This window comes from Gymnodraco acuticeps, unplaced genomic scaffold (assembly GCF_902827175.1).
Source record: "Gymnodraco acuticeps unplaced genomic scaffold, fGymAcu1.1, whole genome shotgun sequence".
Classification (NCBI taxonomy): Eukaryota; Metazoa; Chordata; class Actinopteri; order Perciformes; family Bathydraconidae; genus Gymnodraco; species Gymnodraco acuticeps.
Window position 1 is genome coordinate 2,080,668 of NW_022992232.1, and position 18,716 is coordinate 2,099,383.

The following is an 18,716-nucleotide window of genomic DNA, read 5'->3' on the forward strand; positions in this document are numbered from 1 at the left end:
GATTATGTAATATATAAAGACTATATATTATTGAATTACAAGATTAGATATACTTTATTTGATCTACAATATTGATGTGTTCAAATGCTCTTCAAAACACAACTGAAAGTGCTGAAAGTTGTCTTTCTGTATTTGTGAATGAAGCGCCATCTCCTGGTTAAAACCTGAAATTGAAAATCTGGCAACGCCCTCTTGAAAAATAGTGGGAGGGCTTAACATTCCTCGATACTGGTCTTAGGCAGGTCGTAGGCAGGAAGCTGTAAGCTGGAGTCTGAAATGAGGTGCTACATCTGTACAGACGAATCAGATGATTAAACATGATCTTAAAATATATTTTATATATTTATTTTTTTGTAATCATTATTTGTAATACTTTCTGCTGACACTGTGCCCCACCTGCCCCTAATGACCAGTCGCCACTGATTTGTAATAATTTTGTCATTTTGTGTTTCTTCGTTAAATCACATCTGAATTCAGAAGATATAATCAAAGATGTTTACGTATCATGAGTTTAAATGTGTTGAAATGGAAAATGTAAATTGAAAGTTGTATTGTATCGTATTTTAGTCATTCATCTCTGTGAGCCTATCATTAAGCCTAATCACTAAATACACAAGAAAAGTGTTTTTTTATATTAAGTTTTAATCCAACTCATGTCTCCACTGAAGAAAAACGATCTGACTCTTTACAGGTTCCTCAGGACACACTTCACTGCAAGCTAATTATTCTATATGATGGACCTGTTACCAGCTTGTTGCTCTGTAGTTTAACCTTTTTTGTGCTGAAAAAATATCTGTATCGGTATATACATCTACTCGAGTAATTGAACAGAAGGCCGACCTTCTGTTTACCTCTGAGTATTAGTAAGCATTACTTATTCAAAGATGCTTCCCATGAGAGACACACAGTTAGAAGGATGGTCGAGAGTGCTCATGAATAACAGAGAGAGGGAGAGGTGCATCTCTGATTTAATTCAAGAGGGTGAGCGTGATGCAGCGCGTAAACACATGCACAAAGGATAGTGGACAGAAGTACTATTCTAATGGTTAAATCTTGTGATCAATGGGTGTTTTTCACACTATCAGTGTTATTACAAGGCTTGACTAAACCTTGAGTGAAGAATGCAAACTGGTGAACATAATATATTTGAAAATCAGTTTTGTAAATGAGGATAAAATGGCACTCACCGCTTTGTTCGAGGTCAAGGAGAAACAATGTGTTACGTGAACAAACACTGAATGCAAATATGTTTTATGGTTTTATAAGAAACCCCACAGGATACCTTTAACAAATTGATAAAGCTAAATGGTTTTATATTTTTGTGAAATTAAGATAACAATTATTGCCAAAGGAATTTACCATAATGACATTTTTACAACATCTAAAGAACTGTCAACATGTGGTCATTTTGTGGTTATTTGATGTCTCTTTGTAGTCGTTTTGTGTATTATGTTCACTGTGTAATCATTGTGAACAAACTAGTTGACAATAATGACATTATCGAATCATCTAAAGACAAATTAATTTGTGTCTCTTTGTGGTCGTTTTGTGTCTCTTCATTTATTGTCATTTTTGTTGTTAAATGAATTACACTCAAAACATGATGGTAAGGAGGTGTACAGAGAGAATGTAACTGTACAAAACAATGTAACCATATCTGAAACAACAGTCTGAAATGATATACAGTATATGTATTTTTTGTTTTATTCCTGTAAGCCAAACTGAAGAAGATAAACTGGTATTGACTAAATTAACTTTCCCATAGTGGTATTGTTGTAGTTAAACTGTGGAATGCATCACCAAAGGATTTAAAGGGCTGTATGGACATCTTTGGGTTTGAGAAAATGTTTTAATAAACAATAATTTCACAATAAAAGGATGTCATGTAATCTGTTTCGCTGATGGTAGTTTGACTTTTATTTGATTTGTTTCAGGTTATTGTACCTACTGGTTTGTAAGCAGCTGTGAACAGTGAAATGTGTTCTCTGCTTTTAACCCATCCTAGTACCAGGAGTCTAGTACTAGGAGCAGTGGCCAGCTATTGCACAGCGCCCGGGAACAGATTATTGACAGGCATCTCTTTTTCAGTAAGATTGGCTTAAAGTGTACATCTTTTGTGAATTGTTTTTAACTCATTGCCAAGATTGGAACAACATTTTAAATAATTAAAGAATGGACTGTGAACAGACTTTTTTACATTCAGTGCAGTTTACAAATCCCAAAAACTTTTTTCTGGTTACCTCTTGTACTATCAAGCCATGCAGACAGTTTGCGTTTTATTAACTCAAAGGAGGTTTTAAATAAAATCAAGCTTTTGCAAAAACCAGGCACAAAACATGCCATTGTCATTATTTGTTTCTAATCATTTTCAAATATTATCATCAAATGTAAAATAATAAAATGCATTTAATGTTCTTTGGTGTTTATTTCTCCATCACTTTATTCTCATTTTTTATTTGATGACACACTGCACACCCTTTATTGCTCCAACCATGAACCCTTCATATAGAATGTAGCTTACGAAGTGAAAACACTGAGTGGACAAAGCTCTGTTTGCTATTAACATCCTATTTTTCTTCGCTGTATCTTCTGACTATTTGCAGCTGGAGTGACCCATTTCCCTCAGAGCGATCATTAAAATCCATTAACATTTCATCTGATCTGCCTCTAATATAAGACACATGTGACAAATCACCAGTCCTGCCATATAGGCGTCACTACATCCTCTGAAGACGAAGGAAAATTGGCTTTTTGAAAACCCAATATTCTCCATAGCAACCATTCAGCCCTGCAGAGCCAATCAGATTCCAGCAATCATCTTTTGGCCCTTGTGGGTGGCATTTTAAAGAGCTGTCGTCACGTGGTGGGAGGGGGGAAAATGGTGAGAGAGCACTCCGGCGTGGCCTATGGCAAATGGTGCTGTGATGTACAGAGGAGTGGGAGCTCCTTGTTTACCTTGGGATGTCCTTGAAAACACAGTTGATGTCATTTTCCACCCACACAACATCAGTTCCCTTTAGGCTCCCTTCTTCCTGCAGAAAAAACAAACTCAAAGGCACATGGACTCACTCAATTAAATCCATCCTCTGGTCAAGGATATTACTCAATGAGTGAATATCAAATGAATCAATATCAAAGATTTTATGTTTTCACTCCTGTCGGTCAGGTTGCAGAAATTCATAGAAATACTTAAAGGAGACCTATCATGCTATATTTAAATGATATAGTGTATGACCATACCTATATAAGGTATATTTATACATTTTATTTTTCAAAATACCAAACAGATCATTTTTTAGCCATGCCTCGTTTCGCTCATTTTCGCTCTTTTCCAAGCCTGTCTTTGAAAATTCTGAGCAGCAGCTGACCACGCCCCCCTGCAGAAGAGCGGGGCATGAGCCGGTGAGAGTCACGTTAACATGCTTGCTGTGATTACGAGTGTGGAATAAACATGTCATCTCAGAGCAATGCATGTGTTCAAGCGTATTATCAATTTGATCCAGAGACTGACCCTGAAGCAGCGGAGGTTTTGGTGGAGGTGCAAAGATCTCGGTTGCAGCAGGACGTTTCTGAATGGTTAGTTGACAAGCTGTTGTTCCTATTTATTTTACTCTGTTACGATGATTGCTACTTATTCCGTTCATATTTTGGCTAATTAGCAAGAATGCTATGTGTACAGTTTATAACTTAGAGCTTGTAACGCAAAAACAGCGATACATATATATATTTATAAAGGGAGACATTCATATTTTCAGCATATATACAATGGCCTCATTGCGTTTATTAATAGTTTACAGCCATTTTCTTCCAACATCGTGCAACAACCGTTGGAAAGTTCAATAACTTAGGGTGATAAAAAGTATAACTCCAACAACACCTCAGTTGTCAGCAGTGTGTGTAGTTTCATGTGTTTTTAAAAGCTCAGTTATTGACTTCTTTCTACAGGTGTACATGTGCAAATTGCGCCACGATGCCTTCTGAACCGGAGAATGTGTGCTGCATGGCGATACCACAGGTAACATTTTTGATAGCTTCACTAAGTTGTCTGTTTAGAGAATGCATTTTTAACATGTCATTCAATATGTTTATCACACTAGGTGTCAAGACGGATGCAGGAACTTGAGAACTCTGTAACCTGTATGGTGGACCATCCTGGATTGGAGCCTGTGTGCCTGAATGTGTTCTCCCTGCAGAATGCATTGAATATTTACAGAGCTGAACATGGTGGACTACAGTTGAGGCAAATAGAGCAGTGAGTGGTTTGTTTCTTTTGACTGAAATTGTAAAACGAATGCTAATATTGTTCATGGAAATAAATACTGGTGTATATGGCTTTATGCAATCTTTCATTGTACATGTACTATTATATATATTATTACACAGCAATGGCATAACACACCCATGTGTACGACAAAAAAAGTCCACACACAACCTTATGCTTTTGAAATCAGAATATTCTTTACCCATCCAAACATGAATAATCACGACACATTTGATATCAACTCGGAACTTTATTGTCAAAATCAACGGTTCTTTGAACCCATAAAAAAAAACGAAATGTACTTTTATTTTGTATAAATGACACAATATATTTTTTTAATGATTGCAGGCGTCACAGGTATCTAGCCTACAGAAGCTTTGTGAGCTGGTGCTGGGGCTTCCTTGGACGCAGGATCAGAGTGGTGATTCCGGCCTGCGTTGTCCTCAGGATTCGCAGGGAGTTTCCTGATCCGCGAAATGTGTATGTTGGGTTCAGACGGCAGCCAAATTGAACCGTGTAGCATACCCGGAGATGACCTCCTCCCTGTCAGGTCGCTCATATTGGGAACACAGGTCCTCTGGGATGGGTATCTTCAGAAGCTCCTGTGTGAATGGTGCAGGGTCCACAAAGACTTGGTCGAAGATGAGGTCCATTAAGTTGGCCACGTAGCCTGTGCAATATTAAAAAAAGCACAACAAAAAATGTGGTTTAGATATGCATGTAAAAAACTGAAAGTTCTTTCTAATTTTTTTATTTTATATTTGTAAATAGTTGTATAATAAATATTTTAAACACTTACGGAATGTGGGGTCAGTCTTTACTGGTTTTGCTCTGCATTCTCCCTTCCTGGCCTTTGGGAACTGCAGTTTATATAGAGGGTTTCCAGTGGATGTAGTGGCTTGTGCACGCTCAGCGTTTTCATTGTAGTGCAGGGCTGCCAGGTACAGTCTTTAATTTCTGCCATGAGGGGAAAAAAAGTAAATAATAGCAAAGAATGTACAAATTGTCACTAATTAGTAAGTAACTATGGTTTATTTTACCTGCACAACATTCCAAGAAATGGAAACACAACATTCTTTGGAGCAAAGCGCAGGATGACGGCATGGAATGACTCCAAAGATTAAGTCTGGTGGTGTGGGCTGAGTTTGGCCACAGCTTTCAAAATCCTCTTGGTTGAGAGAATTGTCTCCAGCTTGTGAAAGGCCGGCGTTCCTAAGAATTTGAAAATCAAAGTCATATTTGATTTGTCATGCTTTATAGATTGTGTCTGACAACATCCTGTATTCAATAGTTGTCCCTTACAAATATTTATAGAGGAGTAATGTAATATGGTTTATGAACAACATACCTGCAGCCATCCATTGGTATTGCGCAATGCGCAGTGGATAAAGGCACTTAGGGAACCATTTGGCCACTCTCTCAGGCCCGGTGGTGGAGGTTGCTGCGGTCCAGTATATGTGGTTTCTTATACTCTTCACCCACCCTCGAAGTTTTTCGCAGTCCTTCTTTTTTGCAGCCTTCTCCAGTAGCTTAGAAATCCCTAATAAATACATTTAACATGTAGTTAATATACATACAAGTTTACTCAAAATATTATTATACTATTATTATAGAAATTAACATAAATAAAAATACCTTTTTCTATGTGCCACACATCAAAGAATTGGGTGATGCTGCTTTCCCTTAGGAATTTCTGAATTTGCAGATGTCTGTCCGTGACAATACAGTCCAGAGTCACACCACGTTCCTTTAACAACTCCAGACTCCTTTTCAGGCCCTATAACTCCATGTGGTAGCTTCCACCAACCTCATTGCTCTGTTATGACACATACAAATAACCATTGATACACACATTTTAAATATAACGTGCAAACAGTGTTAAAGAAAAAAACATTGATATTTCATTTCACCCCACTTACCTGAACCAACTGGAGGTCAACGACTTTGTTGTTCTTCAGGTCCATCATAGTGTAGCCTCCGAACTTTGCAGAGTGGCCTGTGAAAATATGTTTTACAGTAATTACTTTTCTCTGCGGATGGTGAATTTGTATTTTTGCTTGTAGTGTTTAGCATATGTTTTTCAGGAACCATTAATTGAATAAATCACACATAGTGAAACCCCTTTCTGAAATGTAAAATGTGAATTATATAAAAAATACATACCTGGAGAGTCAGCCCTCATATCACCACCAACTATCACTTTCTCCTCTGCATGGAGCTTCTGTAGCATGCCTTCCTGTGATTTTTGCCAGTAAGAAACAATCGCTGGCTCAATGAACATCCTGGCATGCCTTCGGAAGGTGTTGTATTTGCATAGCTGCATATTCATTGTTTGAAGACCTAATGGTTGAAAGAAAACCGCAAGAACACATTTTAATCTCAAAGATCACCTGTAGATTTGTTGACGAGTCGATGAGGAGAACCTGGAAAGTGCAAATGAGCTGCCCTTTTTTAAACAGGGAAAGAGCTGAACATGTCATTATTTTATGTCATCATTTTCTCACTCTTGTTATTGTTACCTTGTCCTATCGTATTCAACAACAACATTTGCATTTTCAAACATTGGCAATACAATCTTCTGCAGTTAATTTACCTTTGAAAGTTTGTAGAAAGATGCTCTGTTGACATATGTTGCAACTGATAGCTGCAGGTTTCCAACTGGAGTACTCCCAAGAACAGGCTGGCTATTCCAGTTTCTTGTAAACTGACAATGGGGGCACAGCTGCTGCACTGATATGAATGTACCGATCCTTCTGGTTTGTACATTACACACACGCTTGCACACAGGACATGATTCAAAAAGCTCCATGAGGCAGGTCTCATACACGATGTATGTGTTGATCGTCTGGGGGGGGTTTTGTTCTTGACCACTAAAACTAAAAAATAGAAGTTAATATCCATCACACAGATTGTTGCTTTAGAGATCTTTGGTGTTTCCCTATTATCAATGTTTGAATTATATACAGCAAAAAATACAATACATAGACAAACTCACACATAGTGATATTTCAGTAACTTACGACATGGCTGTTGTTTCTGTAGCATTTGTTATGGATTCTGCTGGATCATAAGTTGCATCCTGGCCTTCGGAAATCACCAAAGAAGAGCTTCCCTCAAATGGATCTTCGTATTCCTCTTCAAGATCCACACGGGGCCTCTTTGGTGGTCTCTTTAAGGGGGTGGATGTTAAAAAGGGCACTGGCACTTCCAACGGAAGTGTTTCGACACCAACGCTTCTGCAGGGAATTTTAGCCTGGACAGCTGTAACATAATTGTATTTGACATTAAAAACAAAACAAAAGATAAAACAAAAATATTTTTACAACAATTAGAAGCACACAAATTAAAGGCTACAACATCAGAATGTCAAGATGTATCCAAAGAACATTTGAAAAACGTGCTTCTAACCTGTACTTCGATGTGAACCAAGAGTCCTCGAGGATAGCTGTGTACGAACAGTACGGTACTTGGGTGGGTCAGTCTGACATGCAGAATCTGTCATCACAGGTAATCTGCTGGTAGCATGTGAGGTGCTGGCCTGTAAAGAAGAAAACAAAATCATCTCAATTTAGTATTCAGGATGAGAAAATACTATTTGGATAAATATCGTCTGAAATCCCAAAAGATGGGGGCTAAAACTCTCTATTTAGCAAAGCTCTTTGCTTAGCCTTTTCCAATCTGAGTTAGTTTTGAACCGTAACGTGCATGCTGTGTTTCTGACTCAATACAGATGATGTGTTGGAGAGGGGCTGAGCTCAGTAGACTGACTGTAATGAGTGCTAGCCACTAATTAGCCTGTTGCTAGGTAAGGCCTCGTCAACAACAACAGACCAACGGGGCTTTAGTTCTGTTTTACTCATGGTGTGTGTCCCCCCTCACATACATACACACAGTGTTGTATCCTAACACATCCCCATTTATATTCATGTGCGTAAACAAGTAAACATACAAAAGCTTTTACATATAACGCTGGAAAAAACGGCATGTCTCATTAGCGTAGCTTAGCTTACAGATCTGATCGTTCTTACAGACTACAATCACAAAAGCTTTTACATATAACGCTGGAAAAAACGGCACTTACCTACAGAAGATTACGTTTGTTATTATAACTTACTCAATATGATTTTAGAGGATACAAAATACTAATAAATAGGAGAATAAATACTTGTGTTATCGGCTAGGGCGTGGCTTTACAGCCTTCACACAGATCGCCATTACGGCAGTATGTCTGAACATGTTAGCAAATGCCTGATAATTAAAATAAAAGACAAAGCAAAGACTGCGGAGCGTACAATATAAAATGTTATAAAAACATATAAACACCTAACCGATTACTATTTGGGTTTGAGGCGACATTGATACGGCGAAGCTACATGCTACATGCTACATACTACAAGCTAGAGATAGCTTTATCAGGAAAAACACCGCTAAATAAAAACGTACAGCTTCAAAATTGGATGTGTCCTCACTGGCCTGCTCCCGGATGGTTGGTATTGATCCCGGGTTTAGCATTAGCTTGGAGGCATATCCGTGTTGGACTTGAGAGAAGTTCATAAACATGTCCGTGGTAAAATGTTTGGAACACACAAACAGAAATCTGCCGTGGTCTTCTGGCACATGTCCCTTGAAAATGAAGTCTAGCCATAGATTATTTTCTTTTTCCACTGATGGCATTGCATGCAGTCCCCTGTCCCGAGTCTTGCAGCCAACAACAGCACAAAGTTTAACTCGCTTAGACATCCTGGCAAGAGCAGACAAAAACACAGATGTGACTGGAGTTGATTTAGCCTGCCGATAGCCTATATGCAAATGAGAGGTTTGGCAATGCACGTGGCCGTGGCTCATTCCCCTGATAGGTGGAGAGTTGACCAATAAGCGGAGCACGTCTCTTTGTGACGTAGGAAAGTGTTGAAATCTGGATCCGTTTTTTTCAGATCCGTTTCAGCCACTTTTTTTAGAGATTTGGCGAAGGAGGAAAATAGAGAGGGTTGTGTTTTCTGACACTTGGTGAGTTCCCTGGAACACCGGGGACACATATTCATGTATAAAAGACGTCCAAAGGTGCATTTAGCATGATAGGTCCCCTTTAAATTATATGAAATTTGGTGGAAAGTCATGCTTAACAGGCAACAAGAGTAGCTGATGTATATTTTGGTGCGGAGAAAGATTCATAAACGTACGGAGCCCTGGAGGGTTCATAGAGAGAAAAATAAATAAAACGTGGCCACGTTTTACTTTCTCGTGCGCACGCTTTAGTAACTCGTGCGCACGAGTTACTAAAGTGTGCGCACGAGTTAATAAAGCGTGGCCTCGTTTTATTTAAATTGAGGGATTCCTGTCCGTGACTCACAGTATCTGCTGCCCACAGCTGTTTTATAGAAGGAAAACCTCCTTCACTTTGTGAAATCTCTGCGGCACCAGTGGCCTGTACTACGAAGCAGGATTTGCTATTTACACTATTCATTCATGAAGTATGACGCTGCGCTGTCACCACGCGTCTCCATGTTTGTGATTGGTCAAATGTTGCTAACCCCGTCCCTTTCACATGAACGCGCTCTCAGCCGGACAGAGAAACCCTGGTTGATTTACTGAGTTGATAACCAGCTTCGTAGGACCGCTTAGAGACATCGCGTTTGTTAGGTTTAGTTAAGCCGGGTAAATCAAACATATCCAGGTCCAGGGTCTGTTGAACTGGCTTCGTCGTACAGGGCACTGGAGGCAGTAACGTGTAACTCAGCAGAATCTGAGAAGAGCAGCACCAGCTGCAAAGAGCTGTGCCTTTTACTATTTACTTCACTGCGTTTCCCTTCATTAGAACCGCTGAATAGAGATCGAGGCTGCTACGTTTAACCACACACACATCAAACTACCACAGTATTCTCCCTCGTTTTATGAAGGAGATGTCCTGTCACCGGGGGGCATGATGTGTGTGTGTGTTAGGGGTTTCACAACTACCAATATTTACTAGTCGACACGTTTTTCAAAATAGCAGTCGACTAGTCGTCACGTCATAATAAAGACACACAAAGAGAGGTGTACAACTGTATTTTATATCGGAACTCATACAGTTACATTAAACACTGCATTTTAATTTGTGTTACATGGCTGAGTAAATAACAAACAGTAACTGGACTTAGTAAATAACAAACAGTAACTGGACTTAGTAAATAACAAACAGTAACTGGACTCACCAAAATCGAAAGCAAAAAACTCTGTTTAGTGAAATGCCACGTAAATCCAGTGCGCAACAGCGCATTGCGCAACACTTTACTCGCTGTCCTCCACGATAACGTCCACCTTTCCAGATTTTTGGTTTGCGTTGAGGAACACCAACACATCGACATGTGAGGGAAGGAGGCTTGACCGCTTTCGGGTGACAGTGTTGCCTGCCAGGGAAAAAACCCTCTCACTCGGGGTGCCTGTGGCTGGAATAGCTCCTCGAAAGCTTGGCTACCCTGCTGAAAAAACCAGCTTAGACCAACAAGGCTGGTCTGGCTGGTAAACCAGCCAGACAATATTAGGCTGGATTAGTTAGCTGGTTAGAGGGGTTTTGGACACTTTAGCTGGTCAGGATAGCTGGTTTGGTCACAGTGGTCTAGCTGGTCACCATTAGCTGGTCGGGATAGCTGGTTTAGCTGGTAAAAGCTGGTGGTCACAGTGGTCTAGCTGGTCAGGATAGCTGGTTTGGTCACAGTGGTCTAGCTGGTTTGGTCACAGTGGTCTAGCTGGTCACCATTAGCTGGTCGGGATAGCTGGTTTAGCTGGTAAAAGCTGGTGGTCAGTAGTCTAGCTGGTCACCATTAGCTGGTTTGGTCACAGTGGTCTAGCTGGTTTGGTCACAGTGGTCTAGCTGGTCACCATTAGCTGGTCGGGATAGCTGGTTTAGCTGGTAAAAGCTGGTGGTCAGTAGTCTAGCTGGTCACCATTAGCTGGTTTGGTCACAGTGGTCTAGCTAGTTTGGTCACAGTGGTCTTGCTGGTCACCATTAGCTGGTCGGGATAGCTGGTTTAGCTGGTAAAAGCTGGTGGTCACAGTAGTCTAGCTGGTCACCATTAGCTGGTCGGGATAGCTGGTTTAGCTGGTAGTCACAGTGGTCTAGCTAGTCCCCATTAGCTGGTCAGACTGGTATGATCTTGAGTAGAACTTTAACTGGGATTAAATGGTGGTTAAGCTGGTCATATATGATGATGAAACACTCACCCAATTGCAGTAGCTCAATGAACATCTATCATTTCAGATCAGAGCACCTACCTTACCAGAAAGGTATACCAGAATGTATAGAATGTATTGTCTGTAAATAAATACTCATACATCAAATGATTAGAAGCAGGAACATCATTTATAACACACAACATGAACATTAATACAAATTGGAAAACATCAAACACCCATTCCTTCAGATTTTTATTTCAACTGTTTCTTCCCCTTTTTCAAGAGGTCCTGTATTTTTTGCGAAATGAAGTAACCGGCCAACTTCTCCCTCTTGGTCTTCTCCACGTTTTGCTTGATCAGCCATCCTCTGAAGCACTCTTGAAAAGAGAAAGGAAACTTTTAGCTTTGTGTTATGATTACTTAAATATGTGCACTCTGAGATGAAAAAGAAAAATGTATCAAATTTAGTTTTGAACATTCACTGTGATTGGGTCTATTATCCACGCAATACACCGTATTTAATGTTTTTCTTCATTTACATTATTTAATTTCATATTCTGTTCTTGTAAATATCATATTCTATTATATTACATGTATATAAACTTTTTGCACACGTTTTTATTTTGTATTGACTGTCCTCAAAGGTCACATGATTATTATGGGATTAGTTTTGTTTCATAAAGATAAAGCAACACTTTCTCCGAATCAAGCAGAACTAAGATTTTAAGAGAAAAAAAATAAGCAAAATAAATGTAATTTCAAAAATAAAACTATATGTTGCAAACAAATCATTTGTGTAATCATGTAAACTATAAGTCTTTTTTCTTTGTTTTAACATCTTTTATCTCTAGTTCTCTTTGCTTCTTTCTCAATGATCAGACTTTTGCTCTCGCTGCAGCTTTCTCATTTTTTGTTTTCTATAGAGAGGTGAAGTCCCTCCCTTTCCTCCATGGGACCTTATTTTGGAAAAATGATGTATTGAAGTCAATGGGGAGAGAAAGATTACCTTTTGATCCCGTTTGAATTGTGCCACGAATTACACATATGATGTTTGTCAATTTAAAAGATAATTTTGCAAGTAAAAAAAATAAAAAGGTGTCGTAAAACCGCTCAATGACGTCACGTTGGAACAATTCACTTCTTTCTTTCAGAATGAGGCGGAAAGTATTAAAAGAGGTGAAAATCACTCCAAGTCTGGGCATGTTGAGAGCTGTGCATACACACAAGGGGAGTTAGTCGGTTCCAGAGCCAGCATGTGGGACCGGGACTCTGGGATTTGTAGTCTTTCTAGTTGCGTAATTTTCATAGTCTTATATTTCAACAGTTTTACGACAAACTGTGACTTTTTTTTACATGAAAATAATTGTTTAAGATTAACAAACATCATATGTGTAATTCGTGGCACAATTCAAACGGGATCGAAAAATAATCTTTCTCTCACCATTGACTTCAATACATACTTTTTCTGAAATAAGGTCCCAGGGAGTAGATGGGCGTGACTTCGCCTCTCTATTCTGACACAAACCTCCCAGGTAGACGGGACTTTCAGGGGTGCGTCCCCATTGGCTACTCAGTTTTTGAGTGACAGCCCAGTCCTCCAGTGATTGTACAATGCAGGCAGCTGCGGTGCGGTAGCTGAGCGTGGACAGAAGACCCCCAGAAGAACCAGCATTTCAATTATTATAATACTACAAGTGAAAATATATGTAAATATTGATCATATGTGTTGTACTATACGGTCTGTTTCTTTATTGTTTTAGTTAAGTGAGAAGTAAAGAAAAGCTGTGTTATGAAAGTTAGCTTTTGCTAACTTTAGATCCATAACAATGCAAGCTAGTAGCCTAATAGCAGGAACAGTTAGCTACATAGCTAGCAGTGAGCGTTCAGAGTTCAGACACCGGCGCACACACTCAAATGGACTCGTGTGCCTGACTCTACCAACATGCTTTCATGATTCTGTTTAGATATGCAAGTATAAGCCATGATAGCTTATTTTATTAACACACTAATTTGATATGAAAATCAATGGAGGAAAGTGTTGCTTTATCATTATGAAACAAAACTAATCCCATAGTTTATGATCCGCCTGAGACAGCAGATTGTTATAACTTACTCGACCACTTTTGAAAACTTTAAAACGTGTCTGTGGGTTGTAATAAGCTGCTTGACTTTTGGAAGATGACAGGCTCTAACGGGCGAGCGGAGCAATCAATTACATTGCAAAAGTCTTCATCACCTGTCTGTCTTGAATGTTTGTAGTATTTAATTTGTTAGTTTAAGATGACATTCAGTGTACGGAGATGTGTCACATACCTTTTACGGTCCCAAGCTTGCATGGGGTTAAGGGAGGCTTTGCTTCGGTCGTTTTGCTCGGGCATTCCTTTCCAGACACACTTCTTCCCATTAACTCTGCTGTACCCCATATGGCTACAGCCAACTCCTTCACAAAGAGCGAGTCCTTTGTTGTGGAATCAATTTTTCTCCTCACCTCTTCTCGCAGCCAAATGTCTGTTCCAATGTGGATCTGAAAAAAGCAATATATTTACACATTATATATGTCACGGTAGAGCGAAGGAAGCAGGACCCAAATGCAGATTAACCTGATTTAACCTTTATTTCAAGGATAATGAAAAATAGAACTAGGACAGACAGAACACTCACCGGTGAACACAGTCAACAACGAAAGACGAACCGACAAAGACAGACAGAAAAACCAGAACTTAAATACACACAAGACTAATCACACAAACAACGCATCACTAAGCCACCAGGGTGGGTGGAGGGGGTCTGGAGGACGGGCTTGGGTTGACAGCCCAGGGGCACGGCAGAGGACCAGGAAGGGGTCTCGGGCGGACGGCCCGGGAGCAAGGCAGAGGACCAGGAAGGGGTCTCGGGCGGACGGCCCGGGGGCAAGGCAGAGGACCAGGAAGGGGTCTCGGGCGGACGGCCCGGGGGCAAGGCAGAGTCCAAAATGGGGGTTATGGAGGGGCGAAGGCCACCGCGGGCGAACTCAGGGCGCCGAGCATGAGGGCGAGGACTGCGGCCGGTTGATCGTCTGGATTGCTTCTTATTCAAAATTCAAAGTACACAGTTACATTTAAATAGCTGTACTTTACAAACATCACATTTAAGTTATCCGTCTGTCACAGTCCATTACTGTATCTCAAGGAGAAATTCAACATAGTCAATATAAACACATAACGCTATCAAATAATACTTTCTATCAATATATCTATCTTTACCAAATATAACATATTATGGAGATCACAAAAATACACTGTCAATGTTAATAAACAAAAAACAAGGCAATGTGCCTGCAAGACTTCACTCAGGTAAACAAAACATATTACCCGTGCGCAGCAGCTAACCTGCCTGCGAGCCTTCGCTCAGGTCACATTTACCCAGGCGCGGCTGAAGCCCGCGAAAATGGCATCTATTGTTGCCGACAGTTTAGTATTTTTAAAATACCGTTACTATGTCAAACATGCTCCAAACTTTCTGACACACTCTCCTAAACATCTCCAACATCATATCTAATTCACACAAGTTAACATCGATCATTTTCATTATGTACTGACCTGTAGAAAACAGAAAAGTGCAGCAGCAATAATTATACACAGGATCCGGTTGATCGTCTGGATTGCTTCTGACTGAGGAGGGGGCGGAAGTGTCCCCCATAAAATAACCCAGATGTCACCGCTCACCTGCCAAAGGTTCCACCTTGGCGCTACTTACTCGTACTGCTTCTCAAACAGTACAGATAAACCATAAAATGATATGAATGTCACCAAAAATAAATACAGATAATGTTCAGTTTCAAATGCACTATTGTTTTGTTTTAAGATTAAAAGTTTTAAAAAATAAAGAAATGTTCAAATAGTAGATGAATATTCAAGAGGTCTTTAAAATCATCACACTGATCATCAAAAGTTCATAAAATGCTCATGAATATTCAAAAATATTCTGTACTTGCCACAATCATCCAACATTCATGAATGCTCATGCAAACTTTTTGGGGTTTTAATTATAATGTTGTGATTGGCTGGACCATGAAAAGTTCATAAATTGCTCATAAAAGTCTGTCATGAGCAAAACAGGAACTTTATATGAATGAACAATGTTCATAAAAATGTCATGAACTGCTCTTTAAAATGATTCATGAGCATTTTAAGAATTTTGGTTCATGAACATGACAAGTGAACATATAATGAGTTGTTCATGAATGTTTCATGAGTGCTCATGAACAGCTCATAAAGTCATGAACTCCATCTCGCAGGGGAAGAGACGCAATGACTGGTGCGTCAGACTGTCTGATGGATCTCGGGGAGAGTTGCATCAGATTCTCTCTTATGATGTAGATGGAAAAAGTGAACTTGCCTTGCTTTTCATCCCATTTTACACACTTCTGGCTGCCTTCCCACAAAGGGTGTCTGTGCCACACATTGCCTGCATCAGACCAGGTGACAGATCACAAATGGAACTGATTGCAGTACATAGATTACACCACAAGTGTGTTTTCATAGAATGTGTTGAGAAAGTGTTTGTGTGTGATTTACCAAACTCAATTGAGAGAGATTAAAACATGGCAGTAGTTGTTCACATTAGGGAAAACAGGGAAAATCTCTAGAATCTGCAAATGTGTATTGCTTGTAGCATGCTAAAACTATGTTTATACATTTACTTGTTTCCATTTATTGATCATTTTTATTCAAACTTTTTTAAGAATGTTGACTCAAGCTTTCATAATATATTAACCAATTCACAAAGAACTTAAGTATAAATACAAGTGTGAATCCTTTTGTGGATCATGAAATACAAGTGTGAATCCTTCTGTGCGCATGTGTGTATTATGAGACTGTTCTGAGCATAGGCAAGGCAAGGCAAGGCAAGTTTATTTATATAGCACTTTTCAACACAAGGCAATTCAAAGTGCTTTACAAAAAATGAAAGAGATTAAGAAAATGGCATTTAAAATCAGTCATTAAAAAGAAAAGCTAATAAAATAAACATTAAAAGAAAAAATACATGGATAAAAGTTACAGTGCTGTCAATTAAACATTAAAAGAAAAAAAGTACATGGATAAAAGTTACAGTGCAGTCTAAGATATGAATAGTTCAATTAAAAGCAGCGACAAAAAGAAAAGTCTTCAGCCTGGATTTAAAAGTAGTCAGAGTTGCAGCGGACCTGCAGGTTTCTGGGAGTTTGTTCCAGATATTTGGAGCATAATAACTGAACGCTGCTTTACCATGTTTAGTTCTGACTCTGGGGACAGAAAGCTGACCAGTCCCTGAAGACCTGAGAGATCTGGATGGTTCATAATTTAGCAGGAGGTCAGAAATGTATTTTGGGCCTAAACCATTCAGTGCTTTATAAACCAGCAGCAGTATTTTGAAATCTATTCTTTGACACACAGGAAGCCAGTGTAAAGACTTCAGAACTGGAGTGATGTGATCCACTTTCTTAGTGTTAGTGAGGACTCGAGCAGCAGCGTTCTGAATTAGCTGCAGCTTCCTAATAGATTTTTTAGTGAGACCTGTGAAGACACCATTGCAGTAGTCCAGTCTACTGAAGATAAAAGCATGGACAAGTTTTTCCAAATCCTGCTGTGACATTAGTCTTTTAATCCTAGATATATTCTTTAGGTGATAGTAGGCTGATTTAGTAACAGTTTTAATGTGACTGTTGAAACTCAGGTCAGAGTCCATGACTACACCTAGATTTCTGGCTTTATCTGTTGTTTTGAACATTGCACACTGAAGCTCAGCGCTAACTTGTATACGTTCTGCCTTGGCTCCAAAAACCATTACCTCAGTTTTATCTTTGTTTAATTGGAGAAAGTTCTGACACATCCAGTCATTGATTTGTTCAATGCACTTACTCAGTGTTTGAATTGGAGCATAGTCTCCTGGTGAAATTGTTACGTAAATTTGTGTGTCATCTGCATAGCTATGGTAACTTATTTTGTTGTTCTTCATTATCTGAGCCAGTGGTAGCATGTAGATGTTAAAGAGAAGAGGCCCCAAGATGGAGCCTTGAGGAACCCCACATGTCATATTTGTCAACTCAGATGTGTATTTACCTATAGAAACAAAGTTGTTTCTGTCCTTTAAGTAGGATTCAAACCAATTCAGAACTGTTTCCGAAAGTCCCACCCAGTTCTCCAGTCGGTCTAGTAATATGCTGTGGTCAACAGTGTCAAACGCAGCACTGAGATCTAATAATACTAACACTGAAGTTCTGCCACTGTCTGTGTTTAAGTGGATGTCATTAAAGACCTTTACAAGAGCAGTCTCAGTGCTGTGGTTTGGACGAAAGCCTGACTGGAACACATCAAAACAGTCATTTAAATGCAAGAAATTACTCAACTGTTGAAAAACAACTTTTTCAATGATTTTACCTAGAAATGGGAGGTTTGATATGGGCCTGTAATTGTTCATTACTGAAGCATCTAGATTATTCTTTTTTAAGAGCGGTTTAATGACTGCAGTTTTCAGGGCCTGTGGAAAAATACCTGAGTGAAGAGATTTGTTTACTATATGAAGTAGATCTGAGGCCATGCAAGGCAAAACATCTTTGAAAAATCCTGTTGGAATAATATCAAGGCAGCAGGAGGAGGATTTCAGAAGTTGAATAATGTCCTCTAGGTTTTTATCATTAATCTGATGGAATTGTGTCATGATGTCTGAATTGATGTTAAGTGGAGATAGGGACAACACATTTGCTGTTCCTGATGCAGAGGCACTGACTGCTTGTCTGATTTTCTGAATTTTGTCAGTGAAAAAGGAGGCAAAATCATTGCACGCCCTGGTGGATAGAAATTCAGAGGCTACTGACACTGGGGGGTTAGTTAGTCTGTCGACGGTAGCAAACAAGGCACGTGCGTTGTTTTTGTTTTTGGTAATGATGTCAGAGAAGAACGATTGTCGTGCGTTGTGAGCATAGTTCACTGCATTGTTCTGAGAACATTTAAAATAAATTATTATTAAATGTGAGTTTAACAGTCTGCTTTTAATCAGATTGTAATTTTAATCTGCTGCAGTAGGGCGGCAGCAAACAATTATTTTCATTATCGTTAATCTGTCCATTATTTTCTTGTTTAATCGATAGTTTTTTGTGGTCCATAGAATGGTAAAATATGCCCAAATACCAAGGTGATATCTTCAAATGTCTTGTTTTTTCCACAACCAAAAAATATTCAGTTCACTGTCATAGAAGACTATAAACCGGAAAATATTCACATTTTAAAAGTGACTTAAAACGATTAATTGATTTTCCAAATAGTTGTAATTTAATAGTTAGCAA

The 18,716-nt window shown here is 39.2% G+C and overlaps 1 protein-coding gene and 1 long non-coding RNA gene across 5 annotated transcripts; both read right to left on the bottom strand.

Annotated features, from left to right (window-relative positions):
- Positions 1-5,154: 5,154 nt before the first annotated feature.
- LOC117539869 lies at positions 5,155-8,836 on the bottom strand. Of its 4 annotated transcripts, none has more exons than XR_004568082.1 (9): positions 7,670-7,945; positions 7,282-7,522; positions 6,855-7,131; positions 6,425-6,601; positions 6,181-6,257; positions 5,897-6,077; positions 5,744-5,801; positions 5,302-5,473; positions 5,155-5,209 (listed from the first exon to the last, which is right to left on the bottom strand). XR_004568082.1 is itself a non-coding variant. In XM_034206222.1 (5 exons), exons 1-5 carry the CDS (start codon positions 8,819-8,821, stop codon positions 6,587-6,589), a joined length of 780 nt encoding a protein of 259 aa, XP_034062113.1. In that variant the 5' UTR covers positions 8,822-8,836; the 3' UTR covers positions 6,290-6,586. The 4 variants fall into 4 exon arrangements, 1 of the variants encoding a protein (XP_034062113.1); XR_004568083.1 differs by having other exon boundaries at positions 5,158-5,218; XR_004568081.1 differs by lacking the exons at positions 5,155-5,209; positions 5,302-5,473; positions 5,744-5,801 and adding an exon at positions 8,705-8,836 and having other exon boundaries at positions 5,894-6,077; positions 7,670-7,799.
- A 1,780-nt stretch (positions 8,837-10,616) lies between these two features.
- Positions 10,617-15,174, bottom strand: LOC117539882. Its single transcript, XR_004568087.1, has 3 exons — positions 14,992-15,174; positions 13,727-13,937; positions 10,617-11,790 (listed from the first exon to the last, which is right to left on the bottom strand). It is a non-coding gene; the product is annotated as an uncharacterized LOC117539882 (long non-coding RNA).
- Between the last annotated feature and the right edge of the window lie 3,542 nt (positions 15,175-18,716).